Here is an 18,858-nt window from a genome sequence, read left to right on the forward strand (position 1 = left end):
ATCCAAGGAGTCAGCCTTCCTCTTACTTGTTCTCCACTCAACTCAAAGCAGCCCCCTCCTTACACATACACTCACATCTCTGGTTGTTGAGAGTAATTTTCTTTCTGGGTGGCTACTCCTGGTTCTAGGTTTTATCTGCAAGGTTAAGCTGGATAGCAAATAAAGCACACTCAGAATGCCATTGAAAGCCTCCTTCATCTGGTCTCCCCTGCTTCCCTGACCTTAATTTACCCAGTGATCACAGCCTTCAGTCACTTCATCCATGCCTCTGCTCAGCCAGCTGTGACCTGTAAAAGCTCATCTTCCTCCCTCACCTCTACCTCAAACTAAATTTAATCTGTCTTCATCCTTAATTCTAGTGCAGGAATCAACAAACATTTTCTGTAAATGGTCAGATAGAAAAATCTTAGGCTTTGTGGGCAATAGAGTCTCTGCTGAAATTACTCAACTCTGCCACTACAGCACCAAAGCAGCCACACACAACACCTAAGCAAAGGGGTGTGGCTGTGTTCTGTCAGCTATAAATTGGAACTTGCCATCTGCCTGTAAAAGGACTAAATCACACTGTGCTGCTCCTGCTGCTGACCTTCCACATCCCCGGAGGGGAATTCAGGGTGGAGACCCGGAAGGATGCCCTCTGTGCTCTGGAGGATGGGCGGAACAGGTCTTTAGATAGTTCGATGTTTTCTGGAGCTGATTTCCTGAGCCCAACCCTTGCATCTCCTCATATCTAGAAAAGCACTAAATCCCTACATGGTGACGTCTGCTCCTCGTGACTAGCAGAAACCCCCTACAAAAAACTGTGTTTGATTGCATGTACTCCTCCTTCACCAAGAATACATATACACTAATCTACCCCCGTGCCTCTTTGAAACAGTTTCTCAAAGCTGTCTCCTGGGCTGCAGTCCTCATTTTGTCCCAAAGAAACTCAACTCGCAACTCTCACGTTGTGCTTTTTTTTCAAGTGGACAGTTTCAATAAAACTTTATTTACAGATACAGTTTGTGGGCGGGATCTGGCCGCCAGGTTGTCAGCTGCCAACCCCTGCTTTAGTGAAGCAGGTTCTCCAAAGATCAAGGAACACATATTTAGTTGAATCATGTGTCATCTCATTTCATCCTCATAATCACACTGAGAAATGAGTGGTGGGAACTAGAAAAGGCCTTGAGCTCTACTGCCAGGTTGGTATGAGTGAAAGTCACGTGGGAACTAGAAAAGGCCTTGAGCTCTATTGCCAGATTGGTATGAGTGAAAGTCATGAACACAGGGAGACCCAGGAGCCAGAGGGCAAGGGCACAGCTGGCACTTGGGTCGATAATAACAGATAACAATGGCCGTGCACCCAGTATGTGCCAGGCATTAGGTACATTGTTCTCACTTCTTCTTTTTTCTTTTTTATTAATTTTTATTGGCGTATGGTTGCTTTACAATGTTGTGTTAGCCTCCACTGCACAGCAACATGCATCAGCCATACAGGTAGGTAGGCGTCCCTGTGCGTTCCCCTCAGTTGTCTATTTTATACATAGTATCAATAATGTACATGTGTCAATCCCAGTCTCCCAATTCCTCCCTCCCCACCCCTCTCATTTCACCTCCACCGTTACCCTAAGAGGTGGACGCTCACATTATCCTCTCTTTTTAGACAAAGAACTAGGCACAAAGCATTAACTGAGGTCATACAGCTTTAAATTTAGAGCCCAGATTTGTTCCCAGACAGCCTATGTGCAGAATCCCCCATGGCTAGCGCGATGCTCTCCTGTTTCCCCAACTGTCCTTCTGCTGGGCTACACAAAAAGGAAAAAAAGTTATAATTTCCAGTCCCTGATAAAACAAAATAAACAACCAAAGTTATGTGGTGTGTATGTATTTGAGTATGTATGTGAGTGTCTGTGTGTGAAAGCATGCGAGCACTCGGGGAGTGTGGGTGGGAGGATGTTGAATTGACCAAGAGGTAAATTTCAGAGGCACCATAGAAGAATGGTCAATAAAGTCCTGAACTAGAAATAGGTGGATGCAAGTCACTGGGAAAAGGAAACAGTGTCCAGGACTCTTTTCTCCCTAGAAATGCAGCCACGGAGGCAATCAGCAAAAGGACCATCACAGGAAGGAGGCAGGGGTGGAAAGAACATCACAGAGCCTGAGGGCCAACAGTGAGAAGAAACAATGAAGGGCACTTATGGAGATCTTTCCATGAGACAAGGTCATTCCTTCGAGGACACCTACATTCTATGCTGTGAATTCGGTCAGCCAGTCTAAGGGTGTTGTACACAGGCTCAGAAATACTCTGATGTCCCTGTGAGTACAAATGATAGTTGGTCATCTGCTGTATGAAATGTTGTCCATTACTGTTCCCTTTTCACAGATTTGAATGCTTGCAGGGAATGAAGCCATATAGAAAGATGGACCAGAAGAGAAAAAGGTTCTGGTTACCCTAGTCAGATCTCTCACAGTCAAGGTTGCCAGCATCCAAAGCGATCAAGTGGAAGCTTCTTGTCTCCTGTCTTTTCCTGAGGGTGCACCATGAGCCCTCACATACCCTACCCCCCCCACACACACACACAAGCTGGAGCCAAAAAGATGTGGACTAATTGCAAAAACTATCACTGGCTTTGAAAGTAAGATTATTCTTAAGCAAATTCTTAATAACTTTCCTCCATTCTTTTCACCAGAGGGGGTGAGCAGACCATGCTGAAAGGGAAGAACTTTTCTGAGATTGGCAGAGCCCAGAGGTTATCTCTTTGCCTTCTCAAGGGGTAACTGTGTTACCAACCAGGATTCTTGGAATCCTTAATCAACAGAAATTGATGAGAGACAAGAAATGCAGGCAAGGCTCTATCGGGACTCGTGCTGTAGCACAAAGCAGCGAAAACAAGGAACAGGTTCCCTGGCTCGCTCCCTGGTGGGGGCAGGGGGCAAGCTGGTCCCTTAAATGAGGTGAGGGTGGGGACAGACCTGTGAATAGGGCTGGAGGGGTGGCTTAGGTGGTCTGCCCACCCATTGGTGATGCTGTGTGAAGGGATCATGCAAAGTACCCTGCTTTTGATCCCAACACCTCAGAAGTGGCAGTTGGGATTTTGGTCTTTTTGTATCTTGTTGTTCATAAGTTGCTCCAAGCATGCAGGCAGTTACTTTCAGTCCCTTAGAGTTTCCTTGTATTCTGTTACTCAAGGAGACATTTGTGCAGGTGTGAGCACTGCAGCAAAGGGTCCTGGGTCCCAGCCTGTCTCAAATGCAGGCACTGCAGTGGAAACTGGGGCCTGAGGAAGGTTTATCAAGATGCAGTACAGCCCCTATGACTTCCTTCCTAGGGCCCTGCTGGTCGCTGGAGGCCCAGATTTGTTGGACACACAAAACTTCACAAGATGTTAGTCAACCTCTACCTCTGCCCATCCCCACCCATCCAGTACCCTTCTTGTAGAGAATCACTGTTCTAGAACCTTCATAGTCAATCGTGAGCCTAGGCAGCCCTGCCAAGTGATATGAGCCTGTACCACGCAGTCACCTTTGCTTGGCATTCAAGGCCCTCCATGGGCTGGCCCACCCTATCTTTTGTTTTGTTTTGTTTGGACTGTTTTCTTTTTATCAGAGAAGTAACATACACACAAATTTTAAATATTTTCTTAAAATGACACAGAATTGCACAAAATAAGAGATAAAAGCCCTCCCATTCCAATCCCCAGGGGAATCACTGTTTATAGTTTCCATTCTTAATTTCCAGTAGTCATCTTCCTAACTTTAAATGATAATACAAGTTAAATCCACAGTTCTCAATATCAGGCATAATCCACTGACTCTTCTTATAAAAGAAAAAAGATTTAGCACATTTAGCACAACTCAAGATCTTTCTTGGCACTATATTTTCAGTCTGTCAAATGCCAGGAAACATTTTCAGTCTTATGTCCTAGGTCTTCTCTTTAAGGACTTAATGTTGCAGCCTAATTAAGCTACTTGTCATTTTCTTTAATTTATTTAACAATTAAATATATCAAACTTTGAGAAAGCTTTAATCAAGTTTGACATGATAGCCCATATCCAGGCTCACAATACTTAAAGTCCCAATCAGTTTAAAAGGACTGAAAGCTTACAGTGTATTTTCTCTGAACAGAAAATAATCAAATTAAAAATCAATACCAAAAAGATATTTGGAAATACCCAACATTTGGAAATTAACACGGTTTTAAATAACCCATGGTCAAAGAAGAAAAAGTAAGGAAGTTAGAAAATATTCTGAACTAAATGAAAATGAAAACCACATATCAAATTTGCGATATACAGCAAAAGCAGTGCTCAGAGGGAAATTTAAATCAATGGAATTGAAAACAGATAAGCAATAGAGATAATCTATTAAACCAAAAACTGTTTCTTTTTAAAAATCAATGAAATTGATAAATGTATGACTAACTGGTAATGGAAAAAAAATTAAGGCACAAATAACCAATATCAGGAATGGAATACCAGTCCAATTCCCTCATGAAAAGGGATGCAAAGATCCCCCCAAAATTATTAGCAAATAGAATCCAGCTATATATAAAAGGGATGATATATCACAACCAATGTGGTTTATTTAAAGGATACAAGGTTGTTCATCATTCAAAAAACTATCACTATACAGGGTTGGCCTAAGACCAGAGCTTAAGAAGGACAACACAAAACCATCCCTGCATCCGCTACCAGCCTTGAACTGAGTAGCAAACAACAGTAAGGGGTTGAACAAGGCCATGTGTAGTGACACTCCCTGTGGCACAAACATGGATATGCATATAGTTTATATATATATATATATATATCTGAAAGCTAAAGGAGTAGCAGGAACATTGAGAAAAAATCCACTGGCACCCCAGATCCTATCCTTTCTTACAAGCACAAGGCAATAGCAGCCCATCATTACAGAAATTTGAAGGTTACCGTGCAGTGAAGGTAACAATACAAACATCACCACTTAAACTTACTCAACTTCTGTCTATGTTGACTCAACCCCCACATGCTAATGGCTAGACAGAAGAAAAGGACCATTTTCACACTTAATACTGTTACCTCAGTCTCTACTGTTCTACACTGGAAGTCCAGCATTGAATCAAAAATTATAAGAGGCATAATAAAGCAAGTAAAAACATTCCAATATCTATACAGGCAGATTCAATCAGGACCCACATGTTGGAACTAACAGACAGTAACTTTAAATATATTAAATGATACATACAGGAAGACATCCTGCATGAACACATGAAGAATTTCAGCAAGGAGATGGAAACTATAATATGAAAGGGTCAGATGGAAATGCTAAAAATAGAACATAAATGTCAGAGGTAAAGAATTCCTTAGACAGGCCCATCAGAACAAAGAGTCAAAGAATTTGAAGATGGATCAATAGAAGTCATCCAGACTGAAACACCAAGAGATAAAAGAGTGAAAATTAAAACAGAACATCTATGAACAGGAGGATAATATCACATAGTCTAAATACATGCACCTGCAGTCTCATTGGAAGAAGGACAGGGATAACAACCAAAAGAAATATTTGAAGAGATGATGGCTGAGAATTTTCCAAAAATAATTAAAGATGTCAAAGCTAAGATCCAAGAAACTCATAGAACCCCAATTAGGATAAATAAATTTTAAAACACCTAGAGATATCACACTGTCTTAGTCAGTGTGGGCTACCATAACATAATACCATAAACTGGGTGACTTAAACAACAGAACTTTATTTCTCACAGTTCTGGAGGCTAGGAAGTTCAAGATCAAGGTGCCACCTGATTTGGTCCTTGGTGAGAACTCTCTTCCTGGCTCACGGAGAGCTATCTTCTCACCGTGTCCTCACGTGACATTTCCCCAGTGCATGCACATAGAGAAAGAGACTCTCTCTTCCTCTTCTTATAAGGCCACCAATCCTATTAGATTAAGGACCCCCCTCCCCCAACCCTCATGACCTCATTTAACCTGAAATTACCTCCTAAAAATCTTATCTCCAAATACAATCCCCTTGGAAGTTAGGACTTCAACTTATAAACTTGGGGGACACAACTCAGTCCTTAACACCTACTATGCTGAAAATTGAAGATAAAGAGAAAATCTTGAAGGCAGCCAGGGAATACACAAAGATTACAGAGAGACAAACAAAACCAAAGATAAAATTTACAAGACTTCCCCTCAGCAACTATGAGGACCAGCAGACAATGGAGTGACACTTTAAAGGACTGAAATTTTTTGTTGCCAATCCTGAATTCTGCACCGTATGAAAATATCTTTCAAGGAGGAACGTAAAATAAAGACCTTTTTAAAAAACTTGAAAACTGAGATAATTCATTGCCAGCAGATTTGCACTACAAGACATATTAGCCAGAGTTCATACAAGAGTCCTATGACACTAAATGGAAATTTTGATCTGAAGAGATAAAGAGTACTAGAAATGGTAAAAATGAAAGTAAATGTAAAAGCCTTTTTTTAAAAAATTTTAATCACTTTTTAAATTAATCAATGTAGTTACCACATTAACAGATTTGAGGAGAAAATCACATAATCATCTTAATGCAGAAAGAGAATCTGGAAAAATTCAATGTCCACTCATCCTAATAATATTTATATATTTTTAACATATAAAAACAGAATATAACATCTAAATCTGATAAAGGGCATTTATGTAAAATCTATAGCTAACATTATACTTTGTGGTGATATACTCAACGAATTTTTACTTCTAATTTCAGAGATAAGACAAGAATATCCACTCTCATGACTTTTATTTAACAATGTTCTGGAGATGCTAGCCAATAAAATAAGGGGAAAAAAATAAATGAATAGCATACAAGTGGAAATGAAGAAGTAAAGTTCTCTTTATTACAGACAATGAGACTATGTAGGTAGAAAGTCCTAAGAAAGCTCCAACAGGCTACCAGAACTAATAATTGAGTTTAGTGATATAACGTGCCAAATGGACAAAGAGGAAAAAATCAATTGTATTTCAATATTCTAGAAAATAACTGGAAAATGAAATTAAAATACAATGCCATTCTCTCACACATTGACACTCAGGAAAAAAGTGTGTCAGTTTCTTAATAAATAAAACATACCTTTTCACATAACCCAGCAATTTCACTCCTGGGGATTTATCCTACAGAAATTAAAACTATGACCATACAAAAACATGTACACAACATATTTATAATCACCAAAAACTGGAAACAACCAAATGTCCTTTGGTGAGTGAAAACAAACTATAATACATCCATACTCTGAAGTAAAAAGAATAAACTATTGATATACTCAACAATTTGGATGGATCTTAATGTGATTATACTGAGTTAAAAAAGCCAGTCTCTAGGAGTTTTATGGTTTCCAGTCTTATATTTAGGTTTTTAATCCATTTTTAGTTTATCTTCATATATGATGTGAGAGACTGTTCTAATTTCATTTTTTTACATGTAACTGTATATCCTGTATATAACTGTATTTTCTCAGCACCAATTATTGAAGAGATTGTCCTTTTTTCATCGTATATTCTTGACTCCTTTGTCACAGATTAACTGACCATAAGTACCTGGGTTTATTTCTGCACTCTCTATTCTGTTCCATTGATCTATGTGTTTGTTTTTATGCCTGTACCATACTGTTTTGATTACTATAGCTTTGTAGTATAGTCTAAAGACATGGAGTGTGATTTCTCCAGCACTACTCTTCTTTCTCAAGATTATTTTGGCTATTTAGGATATTTTGTGTTTCCATATTAAAATTATTTGTTCTAGTTCAGTGAAAAATGCCATTGGTATTTTGATAGGGATTGCATAAAACTCCTAGAGGAAAACATAGGCAGAACACTCTTTGATATAAATCATAACAATATTTTTTTGGATCTGTCTCCTAAAGCAAAGGAAGTAAAAGGAAAAGCAAACAAATGGGACCTAATCAAATTTACAAGTTTCTGCACAGCAAAGTAAACCATAAACAAAACAAAAAGACAACCCACAGAATGAGAGAAAATATTTCGAATGATATGACCAATAAGGGGTTAATATCCAATATACATAAACAGCTCATATAACTCAGCATTAAAAAAAAAAACATTAAATATTGAGCAGAAGAAGAACTGAATAGACATTTTTATAAAGAGGAAATGCAGATAGCCAACAGGCACATGAAAAGATGTTCAACATCACTAATCATCAGGGCAATGTAAATCAAAACCACAATGAGATATCACCTTGTACCTGTCAGAATGGCTATCTTCAAAAAGAACACAAACAACAAATGTTGACGAGCATGTGGAGGAAAGGGAACCCTCATACATTGTTGGTGGGAATGTAAATTGGTGCAGTCACTGTGGAAAACAGTATGGAAGTTTCTCAAAAAACTAAAAACAGAACTACCATATGACCCAGCAATTCCACTCCTGGGTATATATCTGAAAAAAACAAAAACACTAATTCAAAAAGATACATGCACCCTGATGTTCATAGCAGCATTATTTACAACTTCCAAGATATGGAAGCAACCTAAGTGTCCATCAACAGATGAATGGATAAAGACAATGGAATACTACTCAGCCATATAAAAGAATGAAATTTTGCCATTTGTAGCAACATTGATGAACTTGGGGGGTATTACAGTAAGTGAAATAAGTCAGACAGAGAAAGACAAATACTGCACAAAAAAAGTTATATGTGGAATTTTAAAAATACAACAAACTAATGAATGTAGAAAAAAAGAAGCAGAGTCACAGATATAGAGAACAAAATGTGGTCCCGGGTAGGGAGAGGAAATGGGGTGGGGCAATGTAGGGGTAGGTGAGTAAGAGGTATAAACTATCACATATAAAATAAGCTACAAGGATATATTGTACAACATAGGGAATATAGTCAAATTCTATAATAACTATAAATGGAGTATAAACTTTAAAAATTTTGAATCACTGTATTACAAACCTATAACATATAATATTATACATCAACTATACTTCAAGTTAAAAAAAAATTTAAAGCCAATCTCAGAAGGCTATTTATGATGCCATCTATATAATGTTCTTGAAATCACAAAATTATAGAGGTGGAGGAGAGATCTGTGGTTACCGAGAACAAGGCAGAAGGAAGAGAAAGGGAGAGTTGTGACTATAAGGGTAGCACAAGGGATCTTTGTGATGATGGAATAGATCTGTATCTTAATTAAGGGGCGTTTTGTCTTTTTTTGTTGTACTTTTAATTTCTGACTCACGCTGGGGTTTTATTTTCATGGTCACTTCTGTCCCTGAGCCCCTCCTTTCAATTTTTTTTCCTCTGGTTTTACACATCAATTCACGTGTGGAACAAGCTCATATAAAACCTTGGTTAGTGTGATGAACTTTAATTAACTTTTGGTGTCCATGGGGATTTGTCCTATTGTTCATCACATAGCAAAATGCTGAGATGTAGTTTGATGGTGGTGATGCTGACGGTGGTGGTGGTGGTAGCTAACACCTATGTACTGCTAGCAGTGTTCTAATCACCTTACATATGAACACATTTAATTCCCTAACAATTATCTGAGTGAATATAAAGGTATGAGTTACATACCTGTGCTATTACATTTTGTTATTCAGTAAACTGTATTTAGTCAATTTAAAGGACAATTTTTATCCTTAGAGTTTGTCCTGTCTATATTTTTATAATCAACTTTAGTGAACTACCATTTACACCTTAAAATGCACCCATTTTATATATATACAATAAATGTGTATGGTCACAATGAGTTTTGGCAGATATATATATCTATGTAATCACCCCCCACCAGTCAAGATATAGAACTTTTCTATTACCCCGAAAAGTTCCCTCATGCTTTGTTGCGATCCGTCTCCCAACACCACCCACTGCCCCAGACAACCACTGATCTGTATTCTGTTACTAAAGAATAATTTTTCCTGATTTAGAATGAACTACTACATTGTGTAATCCTTCATGTCTTGTTTCTTTGTGGCATGCATCTATTCTTCATACTTTTTATTCCTGAGTTGTACAGCATTGTGCCAACATACCAAAATCTGTGTATCTAGTCACCTGTTGTTGAATATTTGGATTGTTTCAAATCTTTGGAAATGTATACACCAAGTGTTAGCAAGAATTTGGAGGAGCTGGAACTCTCACTCGTTGGTGGGGATGTAAAATGGTACCACTTTGGAAAAATAGGTTGCCACGTTTTTATAAAGGTAAACATATACTTTCCAATTGGCCCTCAATCCTAGGTATTAATGAAACAGTAGTGTGTGTAGGTGTATATATTTATATCCCCATATATTTATAGTTGTGGAGAGCAGGGGCTATTCTTCATTGTGGTGCGTGGGCTCCTCACTGCAGTGGCTTCTCTTGTTGCAGAGCACAGGCTCTAGGCACGTGGACTTCAGTAGTTGTGGCACATGGGCTCAATAGTTGTGGCTCGAGGGCTCTAGGGCACAGGCTCAATAGTTGTGGCACACAGGCTTAGTTGCTCCACGGCATGTGGGATCTTCCTGGAGCAGGGATAGAACCCGTGTCCCCTGCACTGGCAGGCGCATTCTTAACTACTGCGCCACCTAGGAAGTCCCTTGCATATCTTCTTTATGGAATGGTCTGTTCAAATCTTTTGACATTTTTGTAATTTGTCTTTTCATTATTCAGTTGTATTTTCTATATATTCTGAATACTTGTCTTTTGTCAGTTTTATGCATTGTGAATATTTTTATTTTCTTACAGGAGTCTTTCAAAGAGCAAAAGTCTTAGATTTTGATAAACTTCAATTTAGCAATATTCTTCTTTTATGATTTATGCTTCTCTGTATCCTATATAAGAAATCTTTGCCTGTCTGAGTCAGCTTGTACTGCCTTTAGAAAATACCGTAATCTGGGTGGCTTAAATAACACAAACTTATTTTCTCACCTTTCTGGAAGTTGGAAGTCCGAGATGTAGAAATGTAGAAATGGACAAGATATAGTACTACAGGGTGTTCTCACGAGGGTGGGGGCGTATTGGCTACATAACCACCAACTCAGAGCTAGCTGAGCACAGAGGGTGAGGTCGTTTAGGACTCTGTGGGGTGGGACCACAAACATGGGGCTGCTTCAGAGAAGGGTAGGAATTTGAGGCAGAAGCTCTTACCTTTATACAGCCCTTCGTTTATAAAGCAAGTTCCTAACAGCTATCTTTTTTGGTCTTTTGATATTCAAAACAATCCTAGGAGGTGCCTAAATTTACGACAAGAAAATTTTCGACAGGAAGAGATGCTGACAGGGAAAGCAAGCAGACATAAGATAATTTCAAGAAAGGCAACAAGGGACTTCCCTGGTGGCACAGTAGTTAAGAACCCACCTGCCAACGCAGGGGACACAGGTTTGATCCTTGGCCCAGAAAGATCCCACATGCCTTGGAGCAACTAAGCCCGTGCGCCACAACTACTAAGCCTGCGCTCTAGAGCCCACGAGCCACAACTATCAAGCCCATGTGCCACAACTGCTGAAGCCCGCACGCCTAGAGCCCATGCTCCGCAACAAGAGCAGCCACTGCAATGAGAAGCCTGCACACTGCAACGAAGAGTAGCTTCTGCTTGCCACAACTAGAAAAAGCCTGCACGCAACAACAAAGACCCAATGCAGCCAATTAATTAATTAAATTTTTAAAAATGCACCAAAACTATTTAGGGAGTGTTGAACAATGTGGAGGTTTCCTCCCTCTCAGGTTAACACCGGTTGATTGGTAGAGTCTGTGGGGTGTTGCCTGGAGAAGAATTCTCCAGCTCCAGCCAGACTCAGTGTGACAAGGTTCTGGGATCTATTAACCATGTCTTCCATGGGTGGGGTTTTGGAAGATGATGCCAAAAATAGGAGAGGAGTAGTAATAAATGAGGTTGGAAAGGTAGGCAGATGCCAACATGTTAAATGTCAGAGGGTCTGGAAAGTTGATTAGACATTGTTTTCTCTAGTTGCCAGAGGTGAAAAAAATTTTTTTCTATTAATTTAGGTTGCGCCAAACGGTGGGACCTGTCCACTCAGGTGTGTGAGATTTCTGCATCTCTAACAAATAAAGTGAAAAATCAGAACCATTTTCATAACCACTGTACTCCTCTTGTTCGCCATAGATTTATTCTCTCAGCTTCCCCTTCTGGAAAAATCTGAGTTTCAGCAATACAGTACGTGCATGTGAGGAACTACTGTACGTGTCCCACAACTGTATGACAGCTGCAGTCACACCATGGGGAGGCGTCTTCTCCCCTGCAGCTCTCTGGGGGCCTCCATAAGCAGAGGGCAGAACAGCCCAGAATCCTGTCCTCATTGTGAATTTTCACCAATACAATCGTCATGAGAGAGATGTGGTCATTTCTTTCAATCCCGCTCCCCTAGGAAGACAACCTGAAACTGCACAAAAGTCATGGACACAGCAGTCCTTATAACCAGACTGATGTTTGCAGGTTCAACCCAGACTGAAGAACATCTGTCAACTGGCACCAAGACTCTTCCACTTTATGGTCTCTGTTCTTTCACCCAGGGAATGACACAGTCCCTGGATCATCGGCGGGGCAAACTTCCACTGTTTGAAACACACAGGTCCACAGTTTCTAGCTGAAACCTTTGGGGCTTCATACGATCACGCACGAAAGATCACATGTGGCTTGACGGCAGCTTCGTGAGACCCTGAGCAGAGGACCCAGCTAAGCCATGCCCTGACTCCTGACCCATGGAAACTGTGAGACAATAAATATGTGCTGCTTTAAGCTTCTAAATTCATGGTAATTTTTTAAGGAGCAATGGGTAAACTAGTTCAACAGACAACTAAATATATGAGTCTGGAATTAAGAGGTTCCAGTGGAGATATACATTTGGAAATCATCCGTATTAGGTCACATATGTGCTAGTTATTGTCCATTTGCCCCCATCTCAACCAATTCTCCACCCTCTCTGCCTTTCTCTGTGCCCCAGCAGGCTACCTTCTATTGACTACAACACATGGGCTTCTGTGGTTCAGCCAATGGAAGGCACCAGCAGGAGATCAGGAAGCAGGAGAGAAAGATCGAAATATATCTTCCCCTGCTCCCCCCTCCCCAGCTCTGGGTAGTACAGCCCTTAGACTTGGATAAGAGTGGTTCCTGCTGAGCCAGCAGTGCCATCTGGGTGGGGCTTCACCCTCCAACCCCCACTCCTACCACATGAGGCTGGCCTTAGTAGGAATAGTGGTAGTTCATCTACAGTAAAGAAGGGAAGTAAAGAGAAGGTTCACCTATAGTAACAGAAGGGAAGAGAAGGCACATAGTTAAAGATGCTGGTGGGTGACAGATGTAGAGATGGAGCTTTGAGGAATTTCTCTTCTGATTGTTTCTATTATCCTAATTAAGGTCATCAGCTGACAGTCAGGATGATGGAGAATGTGTCAGAGGCTTAAGGAAAGAGGAAGCCAGGGAATAGCCATCAAGGAGAACAAGAGGTGAATGGACTAGAGAAATATACCATAGTTACCTGGCAGCACTGAATACTCAATTGAAGCTATTGGTCATTTTAAAAGTGATAGCATTCATGGGGCTTCCTAGGTGGCGCAGTGGTTAAGAATCCGCCTGCAAATGCAGGGGACATGGGTTCGATCCCTGCTCCAGGAAGATCCCACATGCCACGGAGCAACTAAGCCCGTGTGCCGGAGCAACTAAGCCCGTGTGCCAAAAAAAAAAAAGTGATAGCATTCAGTAAGATTTCCTCTCCAGATTTCCTCTCCAGACACGTTCAGCTGGGAGGGTGCAGACACAAACGGAACAGATTCAGAGCTAACTAGGGTTGAGGTATGTCCAGGTAGAGCAGACGCAGGTGGTGACCTGTCCAGATCGCTGAGACTTCTTCTGCGGTTTTGGTTCCAGGTGCCACTGCTAGTAGCTCACACCTACAACCTCCTCCAAATGTTTGTCCTCAGGTGATGGGAGCCACCTCACCCTGAGATGCCTAGCTAAGGAAGAAGTAAAAAACAAAAACAAAAAACCTTTCTTGCCTCAAGATGGGACAGACTCCACATTGCAGTTTATACTCAAGGTCAAGATGAGATTTGACTTTACCTGAAACCATCTCCACGCTTAGCTCTGCCCCTTCTTTACTCTGCTTCCCTCGCTCTCTTACAGGTTCCTCCTGAGAACACTCCACTAAGTAATCCCAGGAATCCCCATTTCAGGCTTTGCTCCTCAGAACAGCCCAGAGGATGCTACCTCTACCAAGGGGAAAAGGAGTGAACGAGGAGGAGGATGTCAGAGGGCTGAGCAGCTCCATGGTGGCTGTCCTCTGGAGGCAGGAGTTGGCAGCGGGAGATGCTGTCACAGAGCTGGGCTCCCTGGTTTCAACAGGGAGGGTAGGATTCCCGAGTAGGAGAGACCAAACAGCAGCATGAATCATCGGGGGCAAGACAGCCTTCACGAGCCACAGTGAGCAGCAATGGCAGAACAGCAACCAGGGGCCTGACCTGAAGGACTCTGTGGGGATGGAAAATGGAGCGCAGTGTTCCCTGGGGCAGTAAAGATTTTCAGGCATCAAAGACATCACTGAATATGCATAACCAAAGCACATCAAGAATGAATGAGCAGGAGGCTGAGGTCAGCCACCTCAGCAGAGTGTCACGATGCTTCACCCAGTCTTCAGACCTGAGCCGGGCCTCACACCCAGAACCCATCCACTGAAAGGGAGGCTGATGAGCCCCTACAAGGAGGACATCAGAGCAGAGGGTGAGGCAGAGCCGCAGAAGCAGGGCCTCCACGAGGTGGGTGCCCAAGCCGAGCGCTGCAGCGCGCTGGCCCAGTGGGGCCAGGTTACCGGTTGTGTTCAGGAGGTTCAGCAAATAAGTGAATATGTTAAGCATAATGGGAGCCAGATTCCTCAAGGCTGAGAAAAGCAAATACAAATAATTACAGGAACATCTACGAACCCTGTTGGATTGGTGTTGGGTTGGAATTGGAGGTATAGGTATAAACTAATGGTTTTCAACATATACAATAGACCTATCCATATTTATCTATGTATATATGCATACACACACACACACAAATGCACATACATCCACATGACTGCACACATGTATATGTGTGTGTATATATATACACACACATACACATATATATGTATGTACATATGCATATATTCTAGTCCTGACAATTGAGGGGGCATGGAAGCAACAATACTCCAGTATTCATTTCTAAATACCATTCTCCATTTAAAGAAAGTAAGGCTACCTGGGGGGGGGAATGGCTGATTCCAGCACTAGAGCAGGAAAAGAACAAAGTAACCTGGGAAAAGTCTTATTATTGTAGAAAGTAAGGAAGTGTTCTAAGAATGACAGGGACATGTAAAACAAACACAGACACCAGCTCAAAGGAGCTCTCACTGGAAATATCTGGTATAATTTGATCATCAAAATAAATAATTGATAGTACCAGATTATAACTCATTGAATAATAGAAATCAATGAGTCCACAATGACATAAATATATAAACAAGTGAAATAAATGAGAAGAAAAAGTGTTTTCTTACAGTAGAATGCCAACTGAAAATTGATGAAATTAGAAAAATCAACATTTGGCAACCACTGAAGTAATAATTAAGGCAAGAAATAGCTATGGATGCTAAAACTAGTGTGCTAAAATGGGATTAGAAATGGCGTTTACTCTAGCTTCAAGTATTTCCCAGAAAAATTCTCAGTATTTGCAAGAGGGAGAAAAGTAACTACAGTGGAAAAATATGGCAGACACCATATTGATCAAGTGATCAAATTAACACCACCAGTGATAGGACAAATCCACATCATGTAGGGTTGCAATCAGAAAAATACAGCATCACTTCCGCAGTATTCTGGCCAAAATGTATAGCATAGGTCTAATCATATGTGAATATTAAACAAAACCATTTTGAGGGACCTTTACAAAATGATTGGCCTGCGCTCTTCAAAAAAATGTAAAAGTCATGAAAGTTAAAGAAAAACAGGGGAGCTGTTGCATATTGGAGGAGACCACAGAGACCTGACATGTGAATGTAACATGTGACCCTGGACAAGATGCTATAAAGGACGTTCTTGATGAAACTTGAATGGGGCTTTTGCAAGAGAGTATGCAAAATTTCTTTGTATTAGTCTTGCAACTTTTCTGCAGGTTTAAAATTGTTTCAAAATAAAATCTTTTTTTTAAAAAAAAAAACTATATTTTAATTTTTTTAAGAAAGAAAGGCTGAGTCCCCGTGAGGGAAGTGCCCTGAAATACCACAGTAAGTGGGTATAGTGATGCTTCCAGTCCTTCCTCAAAGCATTTGGATAACTGCCAGTATTTGGGTAACTCTAGTACCAATGTTTGGGTAAAAACAAATACGTAGAACTTTTGAGGTGTTATATATACCGTCTGAGCTGACACAGAAACCTAGGGACCCAGTGCGCCATTACTATCTCCTATTAGAGAAGTGGCAGATGAAGGTCAAGTAATAAAGAGTCCTGGGCCAAGTCCATACCACAGTGAAGCCACTGAGTCCACTGACCAACTGGTAGCCATCTCCTCAGCTCTTAAATATTTAATTGGAATGGTCTTACCTAGCAGTCAGCAAAAGTCCATATTGGTTCCTTCACCTGTGGAATAAAAGCTACTGTAATATGAAAGATCAAGTGGAAGTCCCTGAAACTATACCCTCTTCTAGACAAAACAATAAATAAAAAACAACATTGCATTCCCGTGGAACAGCAGCGATTGGTACTACACTCAAAATTTAATTGATGCAAAGGTCATTGCCTCCCCCATATAACCTTTTGATTCACTAGTCTGGCCTTTGTAAGAAGCAATGAATAGGGCAGATGACAGTGGACTGCTCACATCTACCAGGAAGTAGTACCAAGTGCAGCTGCTGTGCTACATTTAGCATCTTTGCTAGAACACAGTAACATGGCCTCTAGTACATGGTGTTGCTTTTGATCTGGCATTATTTTTAATACCCATCAGGAGGGAGGATTGGAAGGAGTTTGCTTCAGGTGAGATGGGCAAGCATATACAACAATTACACTCTCCACTGCAAAACATTCTGAAGAGACTTGGGCCATCTGGACACTCCAGAAAATACCATATTGGTCCACTATACTGATGACAGCATATTAATTTGACCTGGTAACCATGAACTACTAATTTGGCCTTCGCAACTGCTCTGGATATCCGGGAGATAAATATTACAAAAATTCAGGGGCCTGCTTGCCCCATAAGCGAAGTTTTTAGGGGTTCGGAGGTTTGCCAGGACATCCCCTTCAAAGCAAAATACGTGATATTGTACCTTATACCTACTGCTACCAAGAAAGAGCCTTGGTAAGCCTCTTTGGGTTTTGGAAGCAGCATATACCACACTGGGGGATACTGCTTTGACCTATTTATTGAGTGATGTGGAAGGATACCTGTTTTGAGAGGAACCCAAAGCAAGAAAGGGTTCTGCGGCAAGCTTAGCCTGCATTACGAACAATCCTGTCACAAAGGCGATGTGACCCACAGATCCCATGGTACCAGAGGCATCTGCGGTAGGAAAAGAGGAGCCCTCATATATTGCTGGCAGCAATGTAAAATGGTGCAGTCACTGTGGAAAACTTCGGCAGTTCCTCAAAATGCTAAACATAGAGTTACCATCTGACCCAGCAACTCAAGAGAAATGAAAAAATATGTCCACTCAAAAGCTTGTTCACAAAAGTTCATAGCAGCATTATCCAGAATAGCCAAAAAGCAGAAACAACCTAAATGTACATCAAGTGATGAATGGATAAACAAAACGTATATGCATACAATGGCCAACGTTTGGCAATAAACAAATTAGGAAGTACTGATGCGTGCGGTGACACAGGTGAACCTTGGAAACATTATGTTCAGTGGAAGAAGCCAGACTCAAAGACCACATATCATATGATTCCATTTAAGTGAAATGCCCAGAACAGACAAGTCCATAGCGACAGAGAGCAGATGAGTGGTTGCTCTGGGCTAGGGCAGGGGCAGGGGGGAGAGGAGCAAGAATGAGGGAAAAGCTAAAGGCCACAGGGTTTCTTTGGGGGATAATTAAACGTAGTAAAATTTGCACAACTCTGTGAATATACTAAAAACCGCTAAGTTGTACACTTGGTATCACACATTAATGCCCACCAGAGGGCTTCTACTTCAGGAAAGGCGTGACAAGACCAAGTGGACAGGATCCAGCCACCGTGAGCCAGCCTCTGACCTTGGCCACCCCAGTGTTGGTGAAATGGGATCATGAGCAGAACAGCCATGAGGACAGAGAGGGAGGTTGTGCCCAGGCCCTCCAGCCCCATCTCCCTCTCTCCCCAGGGCTGATCTGGCTGCTGCTGCTGCCAACCTGCCAGCAACAAAGACCGACACTCAGGCCCCCGATATGGTATCACCCTTCAAGGAGGCCCCTCGGCCACCTATCGCCATTCGGGCCACAATTGGAACCGTCCATCCTGGAAATGGCCGCAGTTCACCCTGACTCAGATTGGCACATATTCTAGGTATACCATTTGCCTTTCCTGCCTGGAGCATCTCCACTAGAACCATGATCTGAAGGCTCACAGGGTCAGGGACAGCACCAAAGTGAGGCAGTACAAAAGAGTACAAAAAAGTGAGTTTTGAACTCTTAAGGTGCATCTTAAGGTCTGCACCCTAGGCACCTCACTTTCCTCACTCTAGTCCCATTCCTGCACAGAACATCTGATTTACCATCATGAAACCACAGACAATATTGCCTTGGACCAAGAGACCCTATCAATGGCCAAAGAAGAAAGCAGTAGGCACGTGGAATCCACGGGTCTTATCACATACCGCATCGTCCAAAAGAGGCTAACCTGATACTGGTTAAATGGCCTCTTAAAGATGCATGCAAGGTGCCAGGTATCCTTAAACCAA

General features: G+C 41.4%; 1 protein-coding gene across 1 annotated transcript in view; it reads left to right on the forward strand.

Annotated features, from left to right (window-relative positions):
- The first annotated feature begins 14,579 nt into the window (after positions 1-14,579).
- The window catches only part of PTPN5 (protein tyrosine phosphatase non-receptor type 5), a 73,217-nt gene continuing 68,938 nt past the window's right edge, over positions 14,580-18,858 (forward strand). Inside the window, exon 1 of the mRNA XM_057749335.1 lies at positions 14,580-14,755. Within this exon, the coding sequence (XP_057605318.1) occupies positions 14,580-14,755 (176 nt within the window). The remainder of the gene's footprint in view (positions 14,756-18,858) is intronic.

Source organism: Hippopotamus amphibius, chromosome 9 (assembly GCF_030028045.1).
Source record: "Hippopotamus amphibius kiboko isolate mHipAmp2 chromosome 9, mHipAmp2.hap2, whole genome shotgun sequence".
NCBI classification, from domain to species: Eukaryota; Metazoa; Chordata; class Mammalia; order Artiodactyla; family Hippopotamidae; genus Hippopotamus; species Hippopotamus amphibius.